The following is a 20,455-nucleotide window of genomic DNA, read 5'->3' on the forward strand; positions in this document are numbered from 1 at the left end:
GGGACTGAACCCGTGTCCCCTGCATTGGCGGGCAGATTCTTAACCATTGTGCCACCAGGGAAGTCCTATCCATTCTATCTTGATAGATGCTTAGGTCGTTTCCAATACGTTGCTGTCACAATCCTTACCATAATGAACAGCCCTGTGTATTGTGTGAAACCTCAGAGAAAATGCCAGGTTCTAGGCACGTAATAGGTTGAGATGGTACCACGTGGCTCTCCAGGGGTCCGTGTCCAGCTACAGTGCCTCCACCTTCTTTGAAAACATCCACCTCACTTAGTGTTTGCTGGTATCAGACTTCTCAGCTTTGGCTAATCTGATGAGTACAAGTGGCTTTTTATTGTCTTAATGTGCTTTGCCCAGATTATATGTGTCAGGGAGGAATAAACTTTCCTCTACCCTTCTAGGTTCTTCTGGCTGGTCTAAGAGTTAAGAACTAAAATAAATTAAATAAATTAAAATGAGACAGATTAACAGCAGAAAATCAAACAAAAGTTTAATAACATGTACACATAGGAGAGACCCAGGAGAACTGAGTAACTTGCCAAAATGGCCAAAACCTTTATATACCACCTTCAGCTCAAGGCAAAAGAGGATGTTGGGATAGTGGTTTGGGGCTTCAAAGGGGAGGAAGGCAGTTCACATGAGATGGAGCAGCAGATGTTTGGGAAACACAGGTTTGCTGGGCCCTGGAGAGACAATGGGACCCAGAGAGGAGTATGAACAGACTTCCTGTCCACCACCTCGTTCGTATTAGAGGTATTTATGGTGACGGCTCCCTTCCTGGAACAGGTCCTCTATCTGCATTCTTTTAGGCAGTTTAGGGGGAAGGTCAAAGGTTCTTCCTGAGTTTTTTAAAAAATATTTATTTTATTCATTAATTTTGGCTGTGCCGGGTCTTAGTTGCAGCATGGAGACTCCTTAGTTGCGGCATGCATGAGGTATCTAGTTCCCCAACCGGGGATCAAACCCGGGCCCCCTGCATTGGACGTGCAGAATCTTACCCACTGGACGACCAGGGAAGTCCCCTTCCTGAGTCTTTTGGGTGATTGTTTTCAGCTCCAAATAATCTGCATGCCAAAGAGATATTTTGGGGTGGCAACTGTTTCTCCCCTACCTATTTTTGTTGTCTATTTGTATTTCTTCCTCGGAAGGACTGCCTGTTCATTTATTTGTTGCCGTTTTGGGGTTTCTTGATTTTTCTTAAGTTGTGTAAGTTGTGGATATGGATCCATTGTCTCAAATATTTAAAAGATTTTCTCTCATCCTGCGTCTCTGTCTTTTACGTTTCGTTAAACTTTCAATGTTGATAGAATCAAAAGTTCCTTACGGGCTTCCCTGGTGGCGCAGTGGTTGAGGGTCCGCCTGCCGATGCAGGGGACGCGGGTTCGTGCCCCGGTCCGGGAGGATCCCGCATGCCGCGGAGCGGCTGGGCCCGTGGGCCATGGCCGCTGGGCCTGCGCGTCCGGAGCCTGTGCTCCGCAACGGGAGAGGCCACAGCAGTGAGAGGCCCGTGTACCACAAAAAAAAAAAAAAAAAAAAAAAAGTTCCTTACGGTTCTTGCTGACTAAACTTTGCTAGGAAAACATATCTTATCTGGAAGTAATAAAGTCTCCTCTGTTTTATGCTAAGACACACAAAGTTTTCCTATCTACATATGATGTTTTTGTTTATTTGTAGGCCTTTCATCCATCTGGACTTAATTCTGAGTGTGATGTGAAGTCAGGACGAGGAGGTGAGGAGATGACTATAGTAAGTCCAGGGCTGGTTACCCATGCCCCCAGGTCCCCCGCCCCTAAACCCTGGCCCTGGGACGCCTACATCTGCCCCAAGGTGCCTTCTGCAGACCAAAGAATGTGCCCAGAAGGCTGCTTTTCCTCAATTCGCCCAAAGGCTGGGGATGGCCCAGAAGGCATGAGCTCTACCCTGGATTTTTCATTCCAGATGGAGAGCCAAAGGGTGCCACAGTATTTATGCCACAGTCCCCACTAGCCCTGCTGATCCAAAACGGCCCCTTTACCACGATCAGAACCTTCCCATTTACCAAAAAACAACACACACTACCTTTTTATTCCACTTTCTCCTTTGGAGTTAAAAAAAATACAGCCCATCTCCAACACACTCACGTAGAGGAAAAGCTAATATGCAATCCACCCCTCCCCATCCTCTGAGTTAAGTGAATGGTTTGACACGAGTAACTTTCTGTTTTTAGCACAAAGTAGTAAATAGCAGTATTTAGAAGAAACAAACACAAGTGAATAATTGAATATTTAAAAGCAGAATTTTGGCTAAAGGCCCGGCTTCAAATTCCTTTGGCTCTGCTAATTCAAGCAAGGCATCCTTGAGGAAATAATTCGACCCCTTATATTTTCTCATCCATGAGCTGAGGACATCTGAGGCCTGCTTCTCAGGGCTGTTTAATAAGAGTCCAAGGAGGTGCTGCAGGCCAAGTCCGCAGCAGACGGGCACCTTTAGTGTTTGCCCATGGGGAGAGGGCTTAGCGATGTACACCACCACCCTCGGAGGACAGAAAAGTGAGAGGTCTGGTTTAAGGCGTGCCAGAAGTACGGGCTGGGGTTAAGCATTCAGGATGTGCTGGCTGATTGTATCTGCTGGGGACACAGGTCCTGCAGCAATGCCCATGAGGGAGACCTCCACGTGCTATGTCCTCCCGGGCACCTGAATTCCACGGGGCTTGTTAGGGGCCTGATAAGCATGGATGTACTTTGTTTTTGTTTTTTTAAAATAAATTTATTTATCTTTGGCTGTGTTGGGTCTTCGTTGCTTCACGTGGGCTTTCTCTAGTTGCAGCGAGCGGGGGCTACTCTTCGTTGTGGTGCGCGGGCTTCTCATCGCGGTGGCTTCTCTTTTTGCAGAGCACGGGCCCTAGGTGTGGGGGCTTCAGTAGTTGTGGCTCGTGGGCTCAGTAGTTGTGGCGCACAGGCTTAGTTGCTCTGCAGCATGTGGGATCTTCCCCAGACCAGGTCTCGAAGCCATGTCCCCTGCATTAGCAGGCAGATTCTTAACCACTGAGCCACCAGGGAAGTCCAGCATGGATGTACTTTGAATGGGTAGAAATATTTGAAATTCGGGTAGACCCAATCAGTACCAGTGCCCCTTATGTGCATTGGTACTCCTTGCAGGACCTCATCGAGGGACCAGGCTTTGGTAGCGTTTAGCCTCTTGGGCCTTCCCCACATCTGAAAAGCCCTGCAAACATCAGGCTGCACAGTGGCCTCCCCGGAGACCAGTGCTTCCGCCAGACACGTTAGGTGCTTCCCCAACGCCTTCAGGGGAAGGGAACTGGCCCTCCACGGCCAGACCCAAGTCCCTTGTTGGAGGACGGAACCTGCTTTGTCTGGTGCACAGAGACCCAGAAGGGCCCTCAGAGTCAGTTCTGGACCACTGACTGATGGGCGCTGGGGTGTAAATACTCCAGATCCCTCACCTCTGTTCCTTTAAGATGGAGCCAAAGTTACCCTCAGGGGACTGTGCTTGAACTTGGACCCTTGCTGACCTTCTCTGCCCCACTCCGCTATGAGTTTCTCTTGGGAGCACTTCTTGATAAGCCACTTTCATGAAAATCTTTAGATCTGGGTTTGTCTCTGGAGACACTGACCCAAGATGCCCCCAACCTTCCCACTTGGCCACTCTCTTTCACCACTTGAGGTTGATGGTCCTGCATCTGGGACCCTCCTGGAGCCAGAGGCTCTCTCGAATGGCTCCCACCTGGATGTAAATTCTGCAGAGCAGGAACGGTGTGCCTCTGCTCTGTGGAGACCTCTGAACTCAGGATAGTCCGGGGCCCAGGAGTTGCTGAATAAATGGGTGCTCTTCCCTCTTCCGCCTTCCTCTTGGTAACTTCCCTGTTCATTTCCTTCCCGACCAGGGGTAAATCAGGACACAGAGTGGGTGGGGCTCCAGCCCGACCATTAGAGACTCAGCTGGACACCATGGGGAAGTAGCTGACATTGTGGCAGCCACTGCAAAGGTGCCACTTAAGAGTTTTCAATTATTCACCAGCAAACACACCAATGTGGTTGCACATGCAGAGCGCAGAGCTCTCTTCTGAGCCATGATTAAGTTCTCACTGAGAGGAAGCCGTTGGCTTTAAAACATGGCCTCTCTAATGACTCAATTGTAAACTGCTTCTGTCGACTCGTAAGAGAGACCCACACTGACTCTACCCTGCCAGACACTTGCCACCAAACATGGGGAGGCCCAAATATGGGGAGTAAATCGGTGCCACTTCTAGAGGCCCGGCCCAGAGCTGTCTGTTAGTTTAACTATATTTGAAATGATCCTCCACAGCAAACACTGATATAACTTTAAATTTAGTTACATTGGAAAAAAATTTTTTTTTTAAGATACACAGAGTGGGGCTTCCCTGGTGGCGCAGTGGTTAAGAATCTGCCTTCCAGTGCAGGGGACATGGGTTCGAGCCCTGGTCCAGGAAGATCCCACATGCCGTGGAGCAACTAAGCCAGTGCGCCACAACTACTGAAGCCTGCGCTCTAGAACCCGTGCTATGCAACAAGAGAAGCCACCTCAATGAGAAGCCCGTGCACCGCAACGAAGAGTAGCCCTCGCTCACCACAACTAGAGAAAGCCTGCGCACAGCAACGAAGACCCAACGCAGCCAAAAATAAATAAACAAAATAAATAAATTTATTAAAAAATAAAGATACACAGAGTGTCTGTAGTTCCACATATGCGACATGGAAGCAGCCAGTGTGGTGTACCTTGAAACAGTCGTTCGGCTGAGGTCCTGATTTACTTTGTCAGTTGTCTGAGGCCAGTGTTGCGTTAGATTCTTCAATGACCTCAGATGTCACAGATATCGCCATATCACTGCCCGTGGCTTTGTGTTTTAAGGTGAAATAACAAGCTAACCGACAGAAGCACAAAGCTCTTTCTAAGAGTTGGCACTAATGTTTCTACAGCCCTGGCTTCAGCATTTGTGTCTGAAGTCTTGATTTTGCATATTTTAAAAAGATTTTAAAGAAATGTTTACGGTGGTGATCATTTTGTAACGTACAGAAATACTGAATCAGTATGTTGTGCACCAGAAATTAACTTAGTCTTGTAGCTCAGTTATACTTCAGAAACAAACAAACTGATAGAAAAAGAGATCAGATTTGTGGTTACCAGAGGTGGGAGTTGAGGGTCGGGGAGGGGAAATTGGATGAAGGTGGTCAAAAGGTACAAACTTTCAGTTATAAGATAAATAAGTACTGGGATGTAATGGAAGAGAGTAAATCCTAAGAGTTCTCATCACAAGGAAAAATAATCTTTTTTCTTTTTCTTTCACTTTGTACCTATATGAGATGATGGATGTTCATTAAACTTAGTGTGGTCATCATTTCATGATGTATGTAAGTCAGATCACTATGCTGAACAGTGCTGGATGTCAATTATATCTCAATAAAGCTGGGGGAAAATAAGAAAAAAAAACATATATAGAGTACTCTAGGTCAACAACAAAGAAGAAAGACGTACAATGTGCTCCATCAAATTTAAGATAGTATCATAATAAGACACCATCAAGAAAAAAAAAAGATCTGCCAATTATAACACACCCTTGACTATAGGATACAAATAACTTCAGAGATGGTAAATTTTGAAAATCAGTACATCTTAGAATCGAAATGTGCTGTCAATGGTCTTCATGGAGCTCAAGTGGAAGGGCCTGAGGTTGTGTTGGTCGATTGTTAGTGCCTTGTTTTGCTGTCTTCTTAGTAACAAACATGCTGTGTGGGACTAGCATCCTGGAACTTACAGAACAGGTGCGGTCAGATGACCAGCCAGCCTTCCAGCTTCCTGGGCTCCACCTGGCGCCCCCTCTAGGTGTGACAGTCTCCCGAGAGGTGTTCCACAAAGTCAGAGGCTGGAAGACTGGCCAGAGCAGATTCCCACACAGCGAGCAGGCATCTCTGCTCAGGTCCTGGGAAAACGGAAACTGGGAGGCCGATCGCATGGGAAACTAGAGCTAAAGCCCGAATGTGGTGCCCTTTCAGCCTTCGAGCATACAGAGGAATCCCAATGTGGGTAGGTTCACCACTACAATCAGCCTTGTCCACCCACTCATCGGTTCAGCCACAAAAGTTGTTCCTACAGTTAAGAAAACTATGCAAAACTTGAAGGAAAAAAAGTTCCCTTCAAAGTCCTAATTGGGCACCATCTAACAAGCCTGCCTAAGGGTCGCCTGGGATCTCATTTTGTTCAACTCTTCTTTTTTTTTATTTTTTTGTCTGAATCGCACGGCTTGCGGCATCTTAGTTCCCCAACCAGGGATTGAACCCGGGACCCCGGCAGTGAAAGCACCGAGTCCTAACCACTGAACAGCCAGGGAATTCCCTCAACTCTCTTCTTTTGATGAAGGCTCAGACTCTGTAAAGTCAGATGCAGAACGTTGTGGGAGATTGATACGGTGCAAATGATATTTGTTGGGCAGAAAAGATAACCCCAAAGGTTTTGGTTTTATTGCCCTGTCCACGTTGAGCCAGTTTTGTGTTAGGCTGAATTATATAAAATTGCAGTGTTGGAAGTGCAAAAAATGGTTGCATATCGGCAATATCAAGCCCATATCTAACCTTGCAAAGTTAGATACACAAAGCTGGCTAGTGGTAGATGTTAAAGCTGGTTCAAGATAAAATACTTTTGTCTACTCTTTATTTATTTATTTATTTATTTGAAACGGCTTTTTATTAAACAGCAAAGCATAACGGCAACACAACTTTAAATGTTTGAAAATTAGGTCACAAAGGGATGCAAAATATTTGCTTTATTTGAAACGGCTTTTTATTAAACAGCAAAGCATAACGGCAACACAACTTTAAATGTTTGAAAATTAGGTCACAAAGGGATGCAAAATGTTTGCAGTATGACTATTATATATTCATACAGCTAAAGTCATCAAATCTTACACCAATACAAACATTAAGATTATTCCATGATTAGCCTAAATTTAATAACCATAAACTATATTAGTGGATCTCTCTTCCCATTTAATATTTTAACATTACTTCTGATACTGATTTCTTTACCGAATGGAATCTACAAACTAAATTTTTAAAAACTGTTAAATGACTAAAACTCTGCAAACCAGTGGTTGGGTTTACAGAAAATTCTGGGAGAAGTAGATAAAATACTGAGAAAGCATCAATTAGTATACATGTAAAACTCTCCCATTTTATTCATGATTCTGATACTAATACACTTTTAAGGGACTTTGCAAAGCTGATCATCTGGGTACTGCAAATAAACCTGAGACCAAACTTTATTCCCTTCTAGGTGTGGTTTACATAAGGTTAGCCAAACTTAATCCATTTTTTTATATATCCCCCCCAAATCTAATCTGTGCCAGAGATAACACAAATCTGGACTAAAAACATTTGGAGATGGTTACAAGTACTTACCAAGTATTGAATACTTTTCCTACCCTATTTCTATTTTTCCTCAAAATTTTCTATTTGAAACACACACACAACCAGAGCTCATCTTTTCAGATATCAAGTGGATTATTTTGTGCAAAGGAAGTTTTTAACGACAAATCTTCCCAATACGATAATTCAGTTTCAAAGAAAAATCTTCATCTTTATAGCCCCTGTTTTCAATGGACTAAACAGAAACCAACTATCCTATCTTATTACTAAATATAACAAGTAAGCCCTAAACTGAGAAAGTATCTTACTTTGGTTAAGTTTCAACAGAGTTCGGGCTACTCTCTTAGATGATTAACTAAAATTACTTTTTACAAATGTGAAACCAATTTTTTCCTTAGGGGAAGGAAAATGGGATGAAAGCAAATGGAGAAGAGGCACACGATGGTGGACAGGGTATATAAAGTTGTGCATTCAGTACATGATTTTGGTCACTTTTTCACAACACGGTGGTTATCTTCTTGTATCTCTAACTATGCCTATAATAAAAGACAATGCTAAACCTATAAATCAAAGCAAATTTGATATAACTTTCATTTTCAAGTTTCATAAATATATGCATCTCTAATTATAAAGTCTCTACAATATGTTTGCACATTTTTGTAGACTAACATAATACACAAACTCATGGAAGTCTCCTGTTATGCTCTTAATTTTGCTTAGATCCGACATTATCTTCGTAAACACTCAGTGAAGCCACAAACAAAAGTACTATAACTTTTGGAATCTATCCAAGTTTTAAAGAATAAAAGATCAGCAGCAATTCTGTACGACATAAGGGATATCAATCCCTTATTTTCTTTTGCTTTTTGTGTCAGTTGTTTGAAAAACACTAGAAGCTGACATGAGGTTTTCTATCTATTGTCCAAGAACTTGGTTTTCTGATTTTAGCTTCAGATTTTCTTCCTTCACTGCATCTACTCTTGCAGAGAGATCTTCAAGTGTGTGTTGGAGTTCCAACACTTGATTAATAAGTCATGTTTTTTCCTCCAGTTCCACCTGATTTTCAGCATCAATTGCATCCATGTCAGAATTCATCACCTTCAGTAACAAACTTCTGGGCTTTGGATACAAAATTCTTGGTGAATGGTCTGCCGTTTGAGGCATCGGCAGGGGGAGGGATACGGAGGATACCTCAGGTCTGGACACTTGGACCGACTGGCCCACTCTTTATTTGCTAGTCTCTGCCATCTGTGATTGGCTTTAATAACTTGTTGATTTTCTCCTTAATGAGTTAAATCAATCTCTGACACACGCTCACCACGTATTTGTATGAGAATTATAGACGTTTTTTATGTCTATCCATTCTAAGAGACTTGACTGTGGGTCCTTGGCCCTGTGTGTGTGTACAGGGTGAAGGGTGTAGGTCGCTTAACCTCTCTGGACTTCAGTTTCCTTAAGCATTCAATATATCAATGGATTTCTAACGCCTCTCCTGGCTCAAACTCTCGGTGACGGCCAGCTGCCCCCCTTAGCCTTTCCGGAATGCGGTGGCATAAATATCTAAGTCACATTCACTTCCCTTTTACCACCTCCAGCTTCCTACCGAGCAGCTGCCTGCACAGGGCTTTCTATAAGCCCTGGAGGAGAAATAATGACTCACCCTTTCTGGAAGTCACTCTGAATGTATATATCTGCAACTCAGTATGCAAACTATCAAATTCAGCATTTCCAATTCTAGGAATTGATCCAAAGAAGCACTCAGGTATATGTTAAAGAAGGTTCTTGGGAGCATCATTTATAATCATGAACAATGGAAAAAAGACTAAGTGTCTAATAACAGTGGCCTCCTTAAAAGTGTGGTACAGCAAGATACTGGAATATTATACAGCCCTTAAAATGGTGATTCTGTCATATATATACAGACACATATATATGTTTATTGATATGTCAGTATATAAATACAGAGACCTGTTATTCAGTGGGAAAAAAGTTGTATGTATTCTCTGAGCCCATTTATGTAATATATTTATCTATGGATTAATGTAATACAATAGAATTACAAACAGAGAAAGCAAAATTCTGTACTCATCAGCATCAAGATTCTCACAGGGCTCATTTCCAGGTGGAGCAATTAAAGAGGGTACAACATAGGTGATATTCTCGCTCTTCTTTACATTAAGAATTTTTTCTGCAATAGCTTTTTTTTTTTTCCATAGGAAAAACAGCTATCTTCTTTGGGGAAAACAGAAGTAAAAGAATAGTTCAATGGGTGGAATTCATACAGAGCCTGGAGTTAACAGCCTAGCAGTTAGACAAGCCTTCAGAGCTCCTGGGTTTGGCAATATGATAGTCTGCCAGTAGGTGCGAAAAGTTGCCAAATGGAAGTGCAGCAATATACCACTTGGTTGGTGCAGCCCTTGATAAAACTAAGGAAATGGGATGCTCTGCCAGTTGTCATGGCCTGAGCTAATGAATCATGTTCCTCGCCCCTCGAGGCCAGGTTGACACTCAGAGCTGTACCTCACCCACACAGCCCACCCTTTTTTTGACAGGTCTACTCAATTACAGGCCAGGGCTTAACTTCACTATGGAATCAGAGTCACTCCTCATTACAAAACATCAGTTACATGTGAGGAAGTTTTCTCTCTCTCTCTCTCTTTTTTCCTATCTACAAAAACCAGTGCAAACTCTGAGCTGTAATTTTTCTGTGCTCACTACCTCTGCTCAGCCCACCCCAGCGCTACTAATTCCAAATGCACTGAGAGTGTTTCAAGTGGCATTTCTTCGAATGGTTTTCACCCAACACTAGCAGTGTGGGATGTGAACAGGCATGATTTCAAAAAAAGAGTTACTGCTCCAGTAACATTGGAAATAGCCAATGAAACTGGGTTAAACATTCAATTAAACAAGTTCACGTGGACTCACTCCTCAGAACCTTTTAAGAAGCCAGTGTAAGTGAGTGAGGGTCTCCAGGAAGAGAACAGAGTGGGTAGGATTCCACAGCCCTCTTGATCTTTTTTTTTTTTTTTTTTTCAGTACGCGGGCCTCTCACTGTTGTGGCCTCTCCCGTTGCGGAGCACAGGCTCCGGACGCGCAGGCCCAGCGGCCGTGGCTCACGGGCCCAGCCGCTGCGCGGCATGTGGGATCCTCCCGGACCGGGGCACGAACCCGTGTCCCCTGCATCGGCAGGCGGCCTCTTAACCACTGCGCCACCAGGGAAGCCCGATCTTTTTTTAAAAAAGATTTTTATTTTATATTGGAGTATAGTTGATTAACACTGTTTTGTTAGTTTCAGCTGTACAGCAAAGTGAGTTATACATATACATATATCCCCTCTTTTTTTAGTTATTTTTCCCAAATAGGCCATTACAGAGTATTGAGTAGAGTTCCCTGTGCTATACAGCAGGTCCTTATTAGTTATCTATTTTATATATAGTGGTGTGTATATGTCAATCTCAAACTCCCAATCTATCCCTCCCCCCACTCTTCCCCCACTGGTAACCAGAAGTTCATTCTCTAAGTCTGTGAGTCTCTTTCTGTTTTATAAATAAGTTCATGTGTCTTGGCATGTGGGATCCTCCCGGACCGGGGCACGAACCCGTGTCCCCTGCATCGGCAGGCGGCCTCTTAACCACTGCGCCACCAGGGAAGCCCGATCTTTTTTTAAAAAAGATTTTTATTTTATATTGGAGTATAGTTGATTAACACTGTTTTGTTAGTTTCAGCTGTACAGCAAAGTGAGTTATACATATACATATATCCCCTCTTTTTTTAGTTATTTTTCCCAAATAGGCCATTACAGAGTATTGAGTAGAGTTCCCTGTGCTATACAGCAGGTCCTTATTAGTTATCTATTTTATATATAGTGGTGTGTATATGTCAATCTCAAACTCCCAATCTATCCCTCCCCCCACTCTTCCCCCACTGGTAACCAGAAGTTCATTCTCTAAGTCTGTGAGTCTCTTTCTGTTTTATAAATAAGTTCATGTGTCTTATTAGTTTTTTAGATTCCTCTTATAAGCCCTTCTGATCTTTAAGACTCTGTTGAGGACACTTTCCGAGGAGCAGTGTTCTACAGAAACTCTTCAGGAAATGCTGACTTCAGGAGATGCTGACGTGGCCCCTAGGAATAGTAACTGCCGTATTTGGAATTTCGATTTTAATTTTTTTTAAAAAAGAGAAATGGAGTAAGGATTCAAAGAGAAAGTAACAGGAGAGGAGACGTGAATCTCCAACTTGCGACATGAGGATGAAAAATTTGAAATCTACCATTAAAAATGTTTTTTCTGTAAATTGAGTATGACAACATCCTCTGAGCACAGATATTTAATTTAGGGAAGGAAGAAGGCAGAGGGACTACGAGAAGGGACTTCGGGTTGTAAGACAATGTAAAGTCCAGTCATTTTCAGTCTTGTGAAGATGATTAGTAACTCGGAGGCGATGAATCATGGAGACTTTGAAACTGACTAAAATGCAAAGGCTTTGTTCCTCTTCAGGACCTGGAGCTCTGATGTAGATGTCGGCCCAGGCACCCCAGAACTTCAGATGGGATACAGGCAGCAGGTACAGGTAGCGCCCCGCCCGTACCTCCCAGGGTCGCTGCTCCCTCAGGCTCCACTGCAAAAGCACGTGGACGCCTCTGCCCAAGGCTGCGGATGCTCTGTGGGCGGATGAGGTCAGAGCAGGAGGGGCTCCATGCACAGATACCCCAGCTTCCCCTCACCCAGGAGGGACAGCTCTGATGCTCACTACACAGTCTCCCCAAGGCCCCCAGCGGGACTGAGCCCCAGTGGCTGCTCTCCCTTCTCTGTCTCACCTCCCTACGCCCCGACCTGAGCTTCTGGTGATCACTTCCCAAACAGACTGCTGGTGTTCATAACCTGTCTCTGAACCTGCCTCTGGGGACCCCAACCAGTGTGGTTCTTTTCCCTATAAATTCAGAGCAAGGCCTCTCAGGTTACCTCCTCCGTCTGAGGCAGCTGGGTGCCTTGGTCCCTCCCTACTGTCCCCAGGTAACAGGTATACGTGGGACTATTCTTGCAACTCTGCTTAGGTTAAGTGCCAGAATGGGGCACGGCGTTCCGGCGCTCGCTGGGCCTCGTCTCTCCTCTACACAAACAGGACAAGTGTGATAAAGGGGTTCGCAACCCTCTTTGTCATCCAGAATGAAACTAGCAGAATAACATTCCCCAGACTAGTATTTCTGCAAGCGGGAGGCACACGTGCATCGCTTGGGGATCAAAAACGCAGGTCTTGGTTCCTAGGTTTGGGGTAGGGCCTGAGACTCTGCATTTCAACAAACTCCTCGGCTGCCGTGGAGCGAGGTTCTAGGGGTCCAAGAGCCCTGAGGACAAAACCAATATATGTGTATATATATATAGGTTAATCAACTCGAATTGTTTTAAGACGGCCGCTCACTAATTTAATTCAGCTGCTCAGCTGCAAACAAGAGAACAGCTGCTGAAAAGTCCTTCTGATGGTGGGAAAGTACCTATTTGGCATATCTGGACACCAAAGATGTCCATGCACAGTGCGGGTAGATAGCAGATTTGCAATGAGAGCCACTGTCAACATTTACTGAAGATCAGCCACCTTTGGGGAACTGGGCTGAACGGACACTGAAAGACGTATAAGACATTGTCCCTGTCCCTAAAAAGGCTTACAATGTGACCGGGAAGGTAAGACAGAGAAAAGTAACAGGAAACACATGCCTGGTGAGTGGCCATAGCCGGTAGTGACTTGGACAACTTTAACTGGCCCTAAGTCACAGTGCTGCTCCTCTGCTCACCGAGCAGACTGCATGGCCCCCGCCCCAGCTGGCAGACACCAGGAGCTGCATTTTGCAAGAGACTCAGGCTTCACTTCAGTCCTAGCACACACGACCCACAACACACACGCTCACGTACCTTGCGGGTGATGTTCCTCTATCAGAGACGTTTAAACATTCGTACTCAGGGCAAGAGAACTGAAAACTTTTAGAAGCAGAATCCATCCCACGTTCATAGCGGCATTACTCACAATAGGTGAAAGGGGGAAGCAGCCCACATGGTCATCAACGGATGAATGGATAAACAAGATGCGGTTTATACACATAATCAAATACTGTTCTGCCTTAAAAAGGAAGGAAATTCTGATACATGCTCCATCATGGGTGAACCTGGAGGACATTATGCTGAGTGAAATAAGCCAGTCACAAAAGGACAAACATTGTACGATTCCACGGATATGAGGTTCCTAGAGTATAATCAAGTTCATAGAGACAGACAGTAGAATGGTGGTTGCCAGGGGCTGGGTCGGGGAGGAAGGAAAGGGAAGTGAGTGTTTAATGGGAACGGAGTTTCAGTTTGGGAAGATGTAAAGGTTCTGAAGATGGATGGTTGGGACAGTGGCACGATAATGTGAATATACTTAATGCAACAGAAATGCACACTTAAATAGGGTTAAAATGGTAAATTTTACGTATGTTTTACCACAGTTAAAAACCAGAACCCATAAAAGTCAGAAAACAGGGTTTCAGAGTTTTTTGTTTTGTCTTTTTTACAGATCTATGCTACAGGGACCGTCTTTGGGGGAAATCAGCTACAATAGCCCAGCTCCAGCTTCTAAACCCTGGGGTCCCCTAAGAAGAAGGTAACGGTCGTCTGAAGCGAAGCCCCAGAGGGTCCGAGATGTGAAGAGGTGTGACCTCTGGAGAGCCTGTCCACCGATTCCACACCTACGGACCCAGGGCCTCTTGATGCCAGGATAAAATGCAGCCCCCGCAGTCATGTGTCCCTACACCTCGGCGTCTTCTTTCTCCTGATGACACCAAACACTCAGGATGGAGAACAGCCTGATGTTCACACACCAAGATGGTTAGGAGTGACCATTCCAGCCCAGGATACTGGGAATCTTCCCAATGCTGGACAAGCCTCCTGGAACCAGGCAGCTGGGCTGAGACCCTCCAGGAGGGAAGAGCTGGCCTTCCAACTGGAGCATCGACCTGCAGGCCTGAGGTCGGGGCCGGAGCTAGAGAGCTGGGTCCAACCCCACATGCCTTCCTTTGGTGCCTACAAGCAGTGCCCGAAAGCTCTCGCCTGGTTTTGGATCTGAGCACTTTGGTTCAGACAAGAAACTTGTCTATGGCCAGATGACTTCTGTGAGCATACAGAAGGCCCTTGAACTCTTCTTGCAACTTTTTATGGAAATTTGAAATTGTATAGCATGTATATGTGATATTATATAACATACATGATAGTATATAATACAAAGAATCCTTTGTGCCATTGTCATAACTCTGCTGTAAATTTGAAATGACATCACTAAAAACCCTCACCCCCTACCCCCGGGGCGGAGGCGGGGGGAATTAAAACAATGTACTTAAGAATGAAAACCAGGCTGCCAGACGTAGAGAACGGACTTGAGGACACAGCGGGGGAGGGGAAGCTGGGACGAAGTGAGAAAGTAGCATTGACATATACACACTATCAAATGTAAAATAGATAGCTAGTGGGAAGCTGCTGCATAGCACAGGGAGAGCAGCACGGTGCTTTGTGACCACCTAGAGGGGTGGGATAGGGAGGGTGGGAGGGAGATGCAAGAGGGAGGGGATATGGGGATATATGTATATGTATAGCTGATTCACTTTGTTACACAGCAGAAACTAACACACCATTGTAAAGTAATCATACGCCAATAAAGATGAAAGAAAAACCCCAAAAAACGAAACAGGCTGCCAGGAATCACTTCCCTAATTTCTCCCAGCTCATCTCCAAAGCTCACTTTGCACACTTCTTGCTGGGAAATCTCTGCTTTGGAAAGTTCAGGCAGCTCTGTTCCTCATCCTCAAAATCTGCGTCTAAGTATGCTTGGACCCCTAGTCAGAGGAAGTGTGGCCGACACACCTCTTCCTGCACAGGCCACTGGGCTCCAAGGCCTGGTTGTCCCACGGCACCCTGACCACACCGAGCTGAGCCCCTTCACCGGGGCTCCTGCTTAGCCCGCTGGCGAGCCAAGGTTCAGGGGTCCCCAGGCAGACCCGCCGAGCTTCCTGATGAGCCCCAGAACCACACAGCCCTGGTTGGAAGGGCAGCTTGGGCTCCTGCCGCCTGGGGGACCCTTGGGGGAGACCGTAACCTCTCTGAGCCTCAGTCTTCTCATCTGTAAAAGGGGTGATGATCCCTTGGTGCGGGGATGAATGGGAACCAGCATAGGGAAGGTGTCCACACATCTGTGGCCATAAGAGCCCCAGCCGGTGGTGGGTGGAGGCTGCTGAGCCCAGCACTCGGCTGGTCAAAGGTTTCCAGGAAGGAAGCATTTTAATTTCATCATATAGTTAAATTGCGTGTCACGTGGGAAAAACAAAAGAAATATTTTAAATTATATACAAATGGTGCTGGTGGGTCAGAATTTTTCAGGCTTTGGGAAACTCTAAAGGCATTTAGTGTGGTCTTGGGGTAGGGCAGGAAAGCACCGTAGGGTGAGTGGCAGGGGTGAAGGAGACAGGGAGGGGGGCTCAGGGGGGAGATTATGAAATGGGCCGCACTGGGGACAGGTGTTTTATGTCCTTTAGTAGATTACTAGCAAAAACTTGAGAGCAGGCATAGTGTTCCCTGTGGGGATTTTTTTCCACCACTCAAGCCCGAAATCCAGCTCCTTCAAATAGGAGATGCTCATCCAATGACCACGAATCTCTCCGAATGGAAATGATGCGTTACCTTCTTCTGCCTGGCAGTCATTTCTCTCTCTCCAGTTTGATTCTGAAAAACTCTGAACTTTTGAACTTGAAGCCTTAGTTATAAACGATGATGTCTTTGCGCTCCTCGAATTATCCCCAACTCTCATTCACTTGCATGCCCCGCAATGAGCGATTCCTTCCACACCATGATTCTCGTTACCAGTGGGTTAGTCTCCCCCTCTCTCCGATGTCCAAAGTCTTTCTGAAGTTCTTAGGCACAGAACATAACGTGATGCTTCTTAGATGAGTCTTGTCAGGCCTTGAGGCGGTAGCTCTATGGATGTGACGGGTAAAGGACAGACAGAAGCTGTCCTAACTGGGGAAGTCTCAGGACATCCACATCACATGTCACAGGACAGGTAAAGAAATATGCTTTGTCAGCCAGCTTCAGCCAATGGCAGCTACCACTTAATGGGTACCACCCATCATGTCATTTATTTAATCCTCACATCATCCCGGTGTGATAGGTCTGGGGCTTTTCAAAATCTTATTTCACAGATGAGGAAACTGAGGTTTGGAGAGTTTGTCCCACATCAAGCAGGTGGTAACAGAGCAACAGGGCTTGGCAGACAGGGTTCTTGGACCTGCAGAGCCATGACCTTCCCACGAGTCTTTTCCCAGGTAAGGATGCACATCTTTGAGGCACTGAAGGTAATGCTGGGCATTGCTACATTTGAGAAGGCTGACGTGTGCACCCCTGGGAAGCTCCTGTTGGCTGTCCCCAGGATGAACCTACCAGCTTCACCTCAGACCCTGGGGCTCCCCAGGACATCCCGAGCTCAGCCTTCCTCCATCTGTCTCCTTTTTGGCTCCTGGGCATTTCCTACCCTCTGCGGATAAGTGGAGTCTGAAGCTGCTCTCATGCCCAGCTGAAGGCTTGCCCAGAAGCCAGGGCTAAAGGCTGGTATGGAAGCTCCCCTGGTTAGAGCCCAGGGCAACTCCCAGCTGCCTGGCATCTCGTTAGGGACCCGCCCTTCCTGAGGATGGCTTTGACAGTCCCTCCAACGTGGATGTCATATATCAGAGGTCCTTGGAGGCCTCTGGACACACTCGGCTATGTTTTGTCTGACTCGCCTCACGTGGGCTTGTCCTGTCTTTTATAACTAAAATGGTTTCAGCATTTAAACATAATGATGTTTCATACAAAAAAATCAGGAGGTTTCCATAAAAATCTAGGTTTCTAGCTTCTTGAAACTAAAAAACTCTGGGCCGTGGTGATGCTGACCTCTTTATACGGGATATCTGCTTCCGGTTTGCCTCAGTCCCCACCACTCCCTACTGTTCGCCAATACTCAGGCCAAAGGTCAGTGCTCAATTACCAACTTGCACCTGGGAGGGCTCGACTGGTTTAGGTTATGCACCTGGCCCCTGCAGGCACCAGAGGTCGAGAGCTCTGGTATATTCACTCTGGCTACTTCTGATGACTTATAGGAGGCAGGGAATGTGGTTCGGGAAAGCGCATGGGCCACGCCCTTGGAGACCAGGCCCTCAGTGGCCCTGCCATGTGTTCATCTGTAAACTGGAGACGCTGCTACCCACACTCAAGATTGCCTTTGAGAATTCAGCTGCAAAATGCAATTATCTCCCAAGTCAGGGCTCAGCAAAGTCTTCCTACAGAGGGCCAGAGGGTCAATATATTAGGCTCCAGAGGCCGTACGGTCTCTGGAGCAACTTGGCTCCACCACCGTGGGATGGAAGCAGCCGTGCACAGCACCTCAATGACCAGGTGTGTCTGTGTCCCCACCATGAAGACAGGTGCTGGCCGGGTCTGGCCTGAGGGTGGCAGTTTGCTGACTCTGCCCTAAGTGACTATCCGGTTGCCTGGGTGTCTGCCCTCCAGTCTACTCCACATATTTCAGGTAGAGGAGTTATTTCAAAAACTCTGGGGCGGGCCTGAGCAACAAATACACACGGAGACCTCACAACATTCCTAAACGCCTTGCCTTCAAGTGGCAGCTGGCTCTGGTCCAGCGTTTGCAAGGCCGATTCTGAGACGGTTCAGAGAAGGAAAACACGAAGTCCACGGCTCCAGACGGGCCAAGACGACGCGCACAATAAAGATCAGAAGGTGGAGGGTGAGGCAGAGTGAACCGGAGGTGATGGGGAGACTCGGGAGGCGTTTTGGGAGAGGGGAGAAGGGATGTTTCTGGAGGGAGCGGCCAGGCGCGGGGACACGGGTGGGTTGACCAGCAAGCTGAGCTGTGCTGGGTGGGCCTCTGCACCCTATGAGGGGCGGGCGCCAGGGAAGATGTGAATTGCACTCTGGTTTTCTGGGTTGATGGATTAAAGACAGCATGCTGTGGCCAAGCTTTCTGAGGGCTGCACACGTGTCAGATCATGTCACTCCCTCTCCCCCAAATGCTCATGGCTTCACTGCACTAAGAATGATTCCCAGGTCCTCACCCAGTCAGCACGATGGCCCTGGCTACACCAACCCCCGCACCGGGCCCTTACCTCATGCCCAACCCCGTCTCCCACCGCCCAGACACCGGCCACCCTGTTCTTCTTTCAGAGGCTCAGGCCCTGCTCCCCGGCTTGTGTGTTTCCCCCTTGCCTGGGAATAATTTTCTCCCTGCCTCTTTCTCTCCTGCAGAGTTCAGCTTAAACACCACCTCCTCAATGAGCCCTACCCCCTCAGGCCTTCCTACCTGTCTGTCCTTCAAGCTCATGTTTCTCTGATCGTTATCTGCTTCCCCATCACCGCACACTCAGTGCCCAGGACTGGCCCTGCCACCATAGGTGCTGAATCAATACAGGTTGAAGAAATGAACGATATATGGGTAATACACACATACATGCATTACACGCTTTTTCATTCACTCAGCATATTTATTGAACACCTACTATTAATGGCCAGGTGCTGACCTAGACCCAGGTGGCACTACTTCAGGACAGTGGGTGCTAACTACACTCACACTTTTCTTGCTTTCTTTACTTCTGGAAGACCTGCCCCAGAGATAGAGAAACCCCAGGAATGGGTTATTTCCTAATTGACATTGCAGACCAGGAGTTTTCAACTTCAGCACAATGGAAATTTAGGGTCAGATGATTCTTTGTTCTGGGGGCTGCCTGTGTGTGATAGGAAGCCCGCCGGCTGCACACCCACCCAAGCTGTAACAACCAAAAGTATGTCCAGAGAACCAGCGGCCTAGACTGGACTGGCTGTCCTGGCCCAGAACCCAGAGGATCTGCATCTTCAGCCATCAGCTTCTCGGGAGACTGAAACAAGCCCCGAACTGGGAAGTTCAACAAGAACTGGCATGTTTCCACCTGAACTCAAGTAACACACACAGAATGTCAACACACCAATTCGACAAGGCTGCCAGGGGCCAGGTCTGAAACAAGACAGAGCACAGACACTCAAACCACAAAAATGACTAAACGGCCCCCTCTTCTGACACACAGCGTCGGCTGCTTCTGGAGCATTGGCGCCTGACTCCCTCCATTCCTCCTGCCTTCTGGATAAAACTCACTGTGCTGTCCAATCACGGGACTGCCCTCGCTTCCTGATGACACTCCAATCCTCCTTCAGGGTTGCCGGATAAAAGACAGGGCGCCCAGTTAAATCTGAATTTTAGATAAACAGTGAATAATTCTTTCAATGTAAGTATGTCCCCCATATTGCATAGGATGTACTTATGCTATATCTGAAATTCAAATTCAGCTGGTGTCCGGTATTTTTATTTGCCAATCTGCAACCTCATTCCTTAGAATTAGCCCAAATCCTATACTACGTGCCTCCGGATGCCCTCTTGCTGAGAGTCCTCTGCCTGAGGGTTCTTCTAGTATGTTCTCAGCAGCTGCAGCGGCTAGTAAACCCTGACTCTGATGCAGGGTGTGTTCCTGGGTGTCTTTAGAAAGAACAATCCCCACTTTTTGAGGCAGGAAACTCTGAGAGGAGGTCGTCCGAAAGGCATATCTGTGAGTGGCCAGCAGAGGACAGGCTGGGGGTGACAAGCAGGGAAAGTGGAGTCAGGCTCACATCTCAGTTAACCAGCGTCCAATACAGGGACTGCAGTCTGGAAAGAGGTGTGGGGGGAGTGTCTCATTTCAGCACTGGACGAGGCACAAGGTCGACAATTTAAGGCCCCAAGGGTGCTAGGTCCCATCTCTACAAAATTCCTTCCAAGTTGAAGTACAGTCACCAGGGAACCACCACAGAATTGACAAGTGGTATGACCCTGGGCAAGTTTTGTAACCTCTCCCGGTCTCAGTTTCCCCACCTGTAAAATGGGCATAACGATAGTGTGAGGATTAAATAACTCAATGGGTTGAAAGTGCTTGGAACAGGCCTGGGAGAGTGTGAAACTAAACGTAAATTTTTTTTTTTTTTTTTTGTGGTACGCGGGCCCCT

At 46.5% G+C, this 20,455-nt stretch overlaps 2 protein-coding genes across 3 annotated transcripts in view; both read right to left on the reverse strand.

The window, feature by feature from the left end:
- RIN2 (Ras and Rab interactor 2) overlaps nt 1-20,455 on the reverse strand; it is a 238,228-nt gene that overhangs the window by 72,031 nt on the left and 145,742 nt on the right. The gene's annotated exons all lie outside the window — the stretch shown is intronic.
- LOC129392774 (short coiled-coil protein B-like) overlaps nt 8,166-20,455 on the reverse strand; it is a 22,321-nt gene continuing 10,031 nt past the window's right edge. Inside the window, 1 exon segment of the mRNA XM_055090556.1 lies at nt 8,166-8,600. Coding sequence (XP_054946531.1) covers nt 8,235-8,600 — 366 coding nt within the window. The 3' untranslated portion in view covers nt 8,166-8,234.

The sequence above is a fragment of the Physeter macrocephalus genome, chromosome 14, assembly GCF_002837175.3.
Source record: "Physeter macrocephalus isolate SW-GA chromosome 14, ASM283717v5, whole genome shotgun sequence".
Classification (NCBI taxonomy): domain Eukaryota; kingdom Metazoa; phylum Chordata; class Mammalia; order Artiodactyla; family Physeteridae; genus Physeter; species Physeter macrocephalus.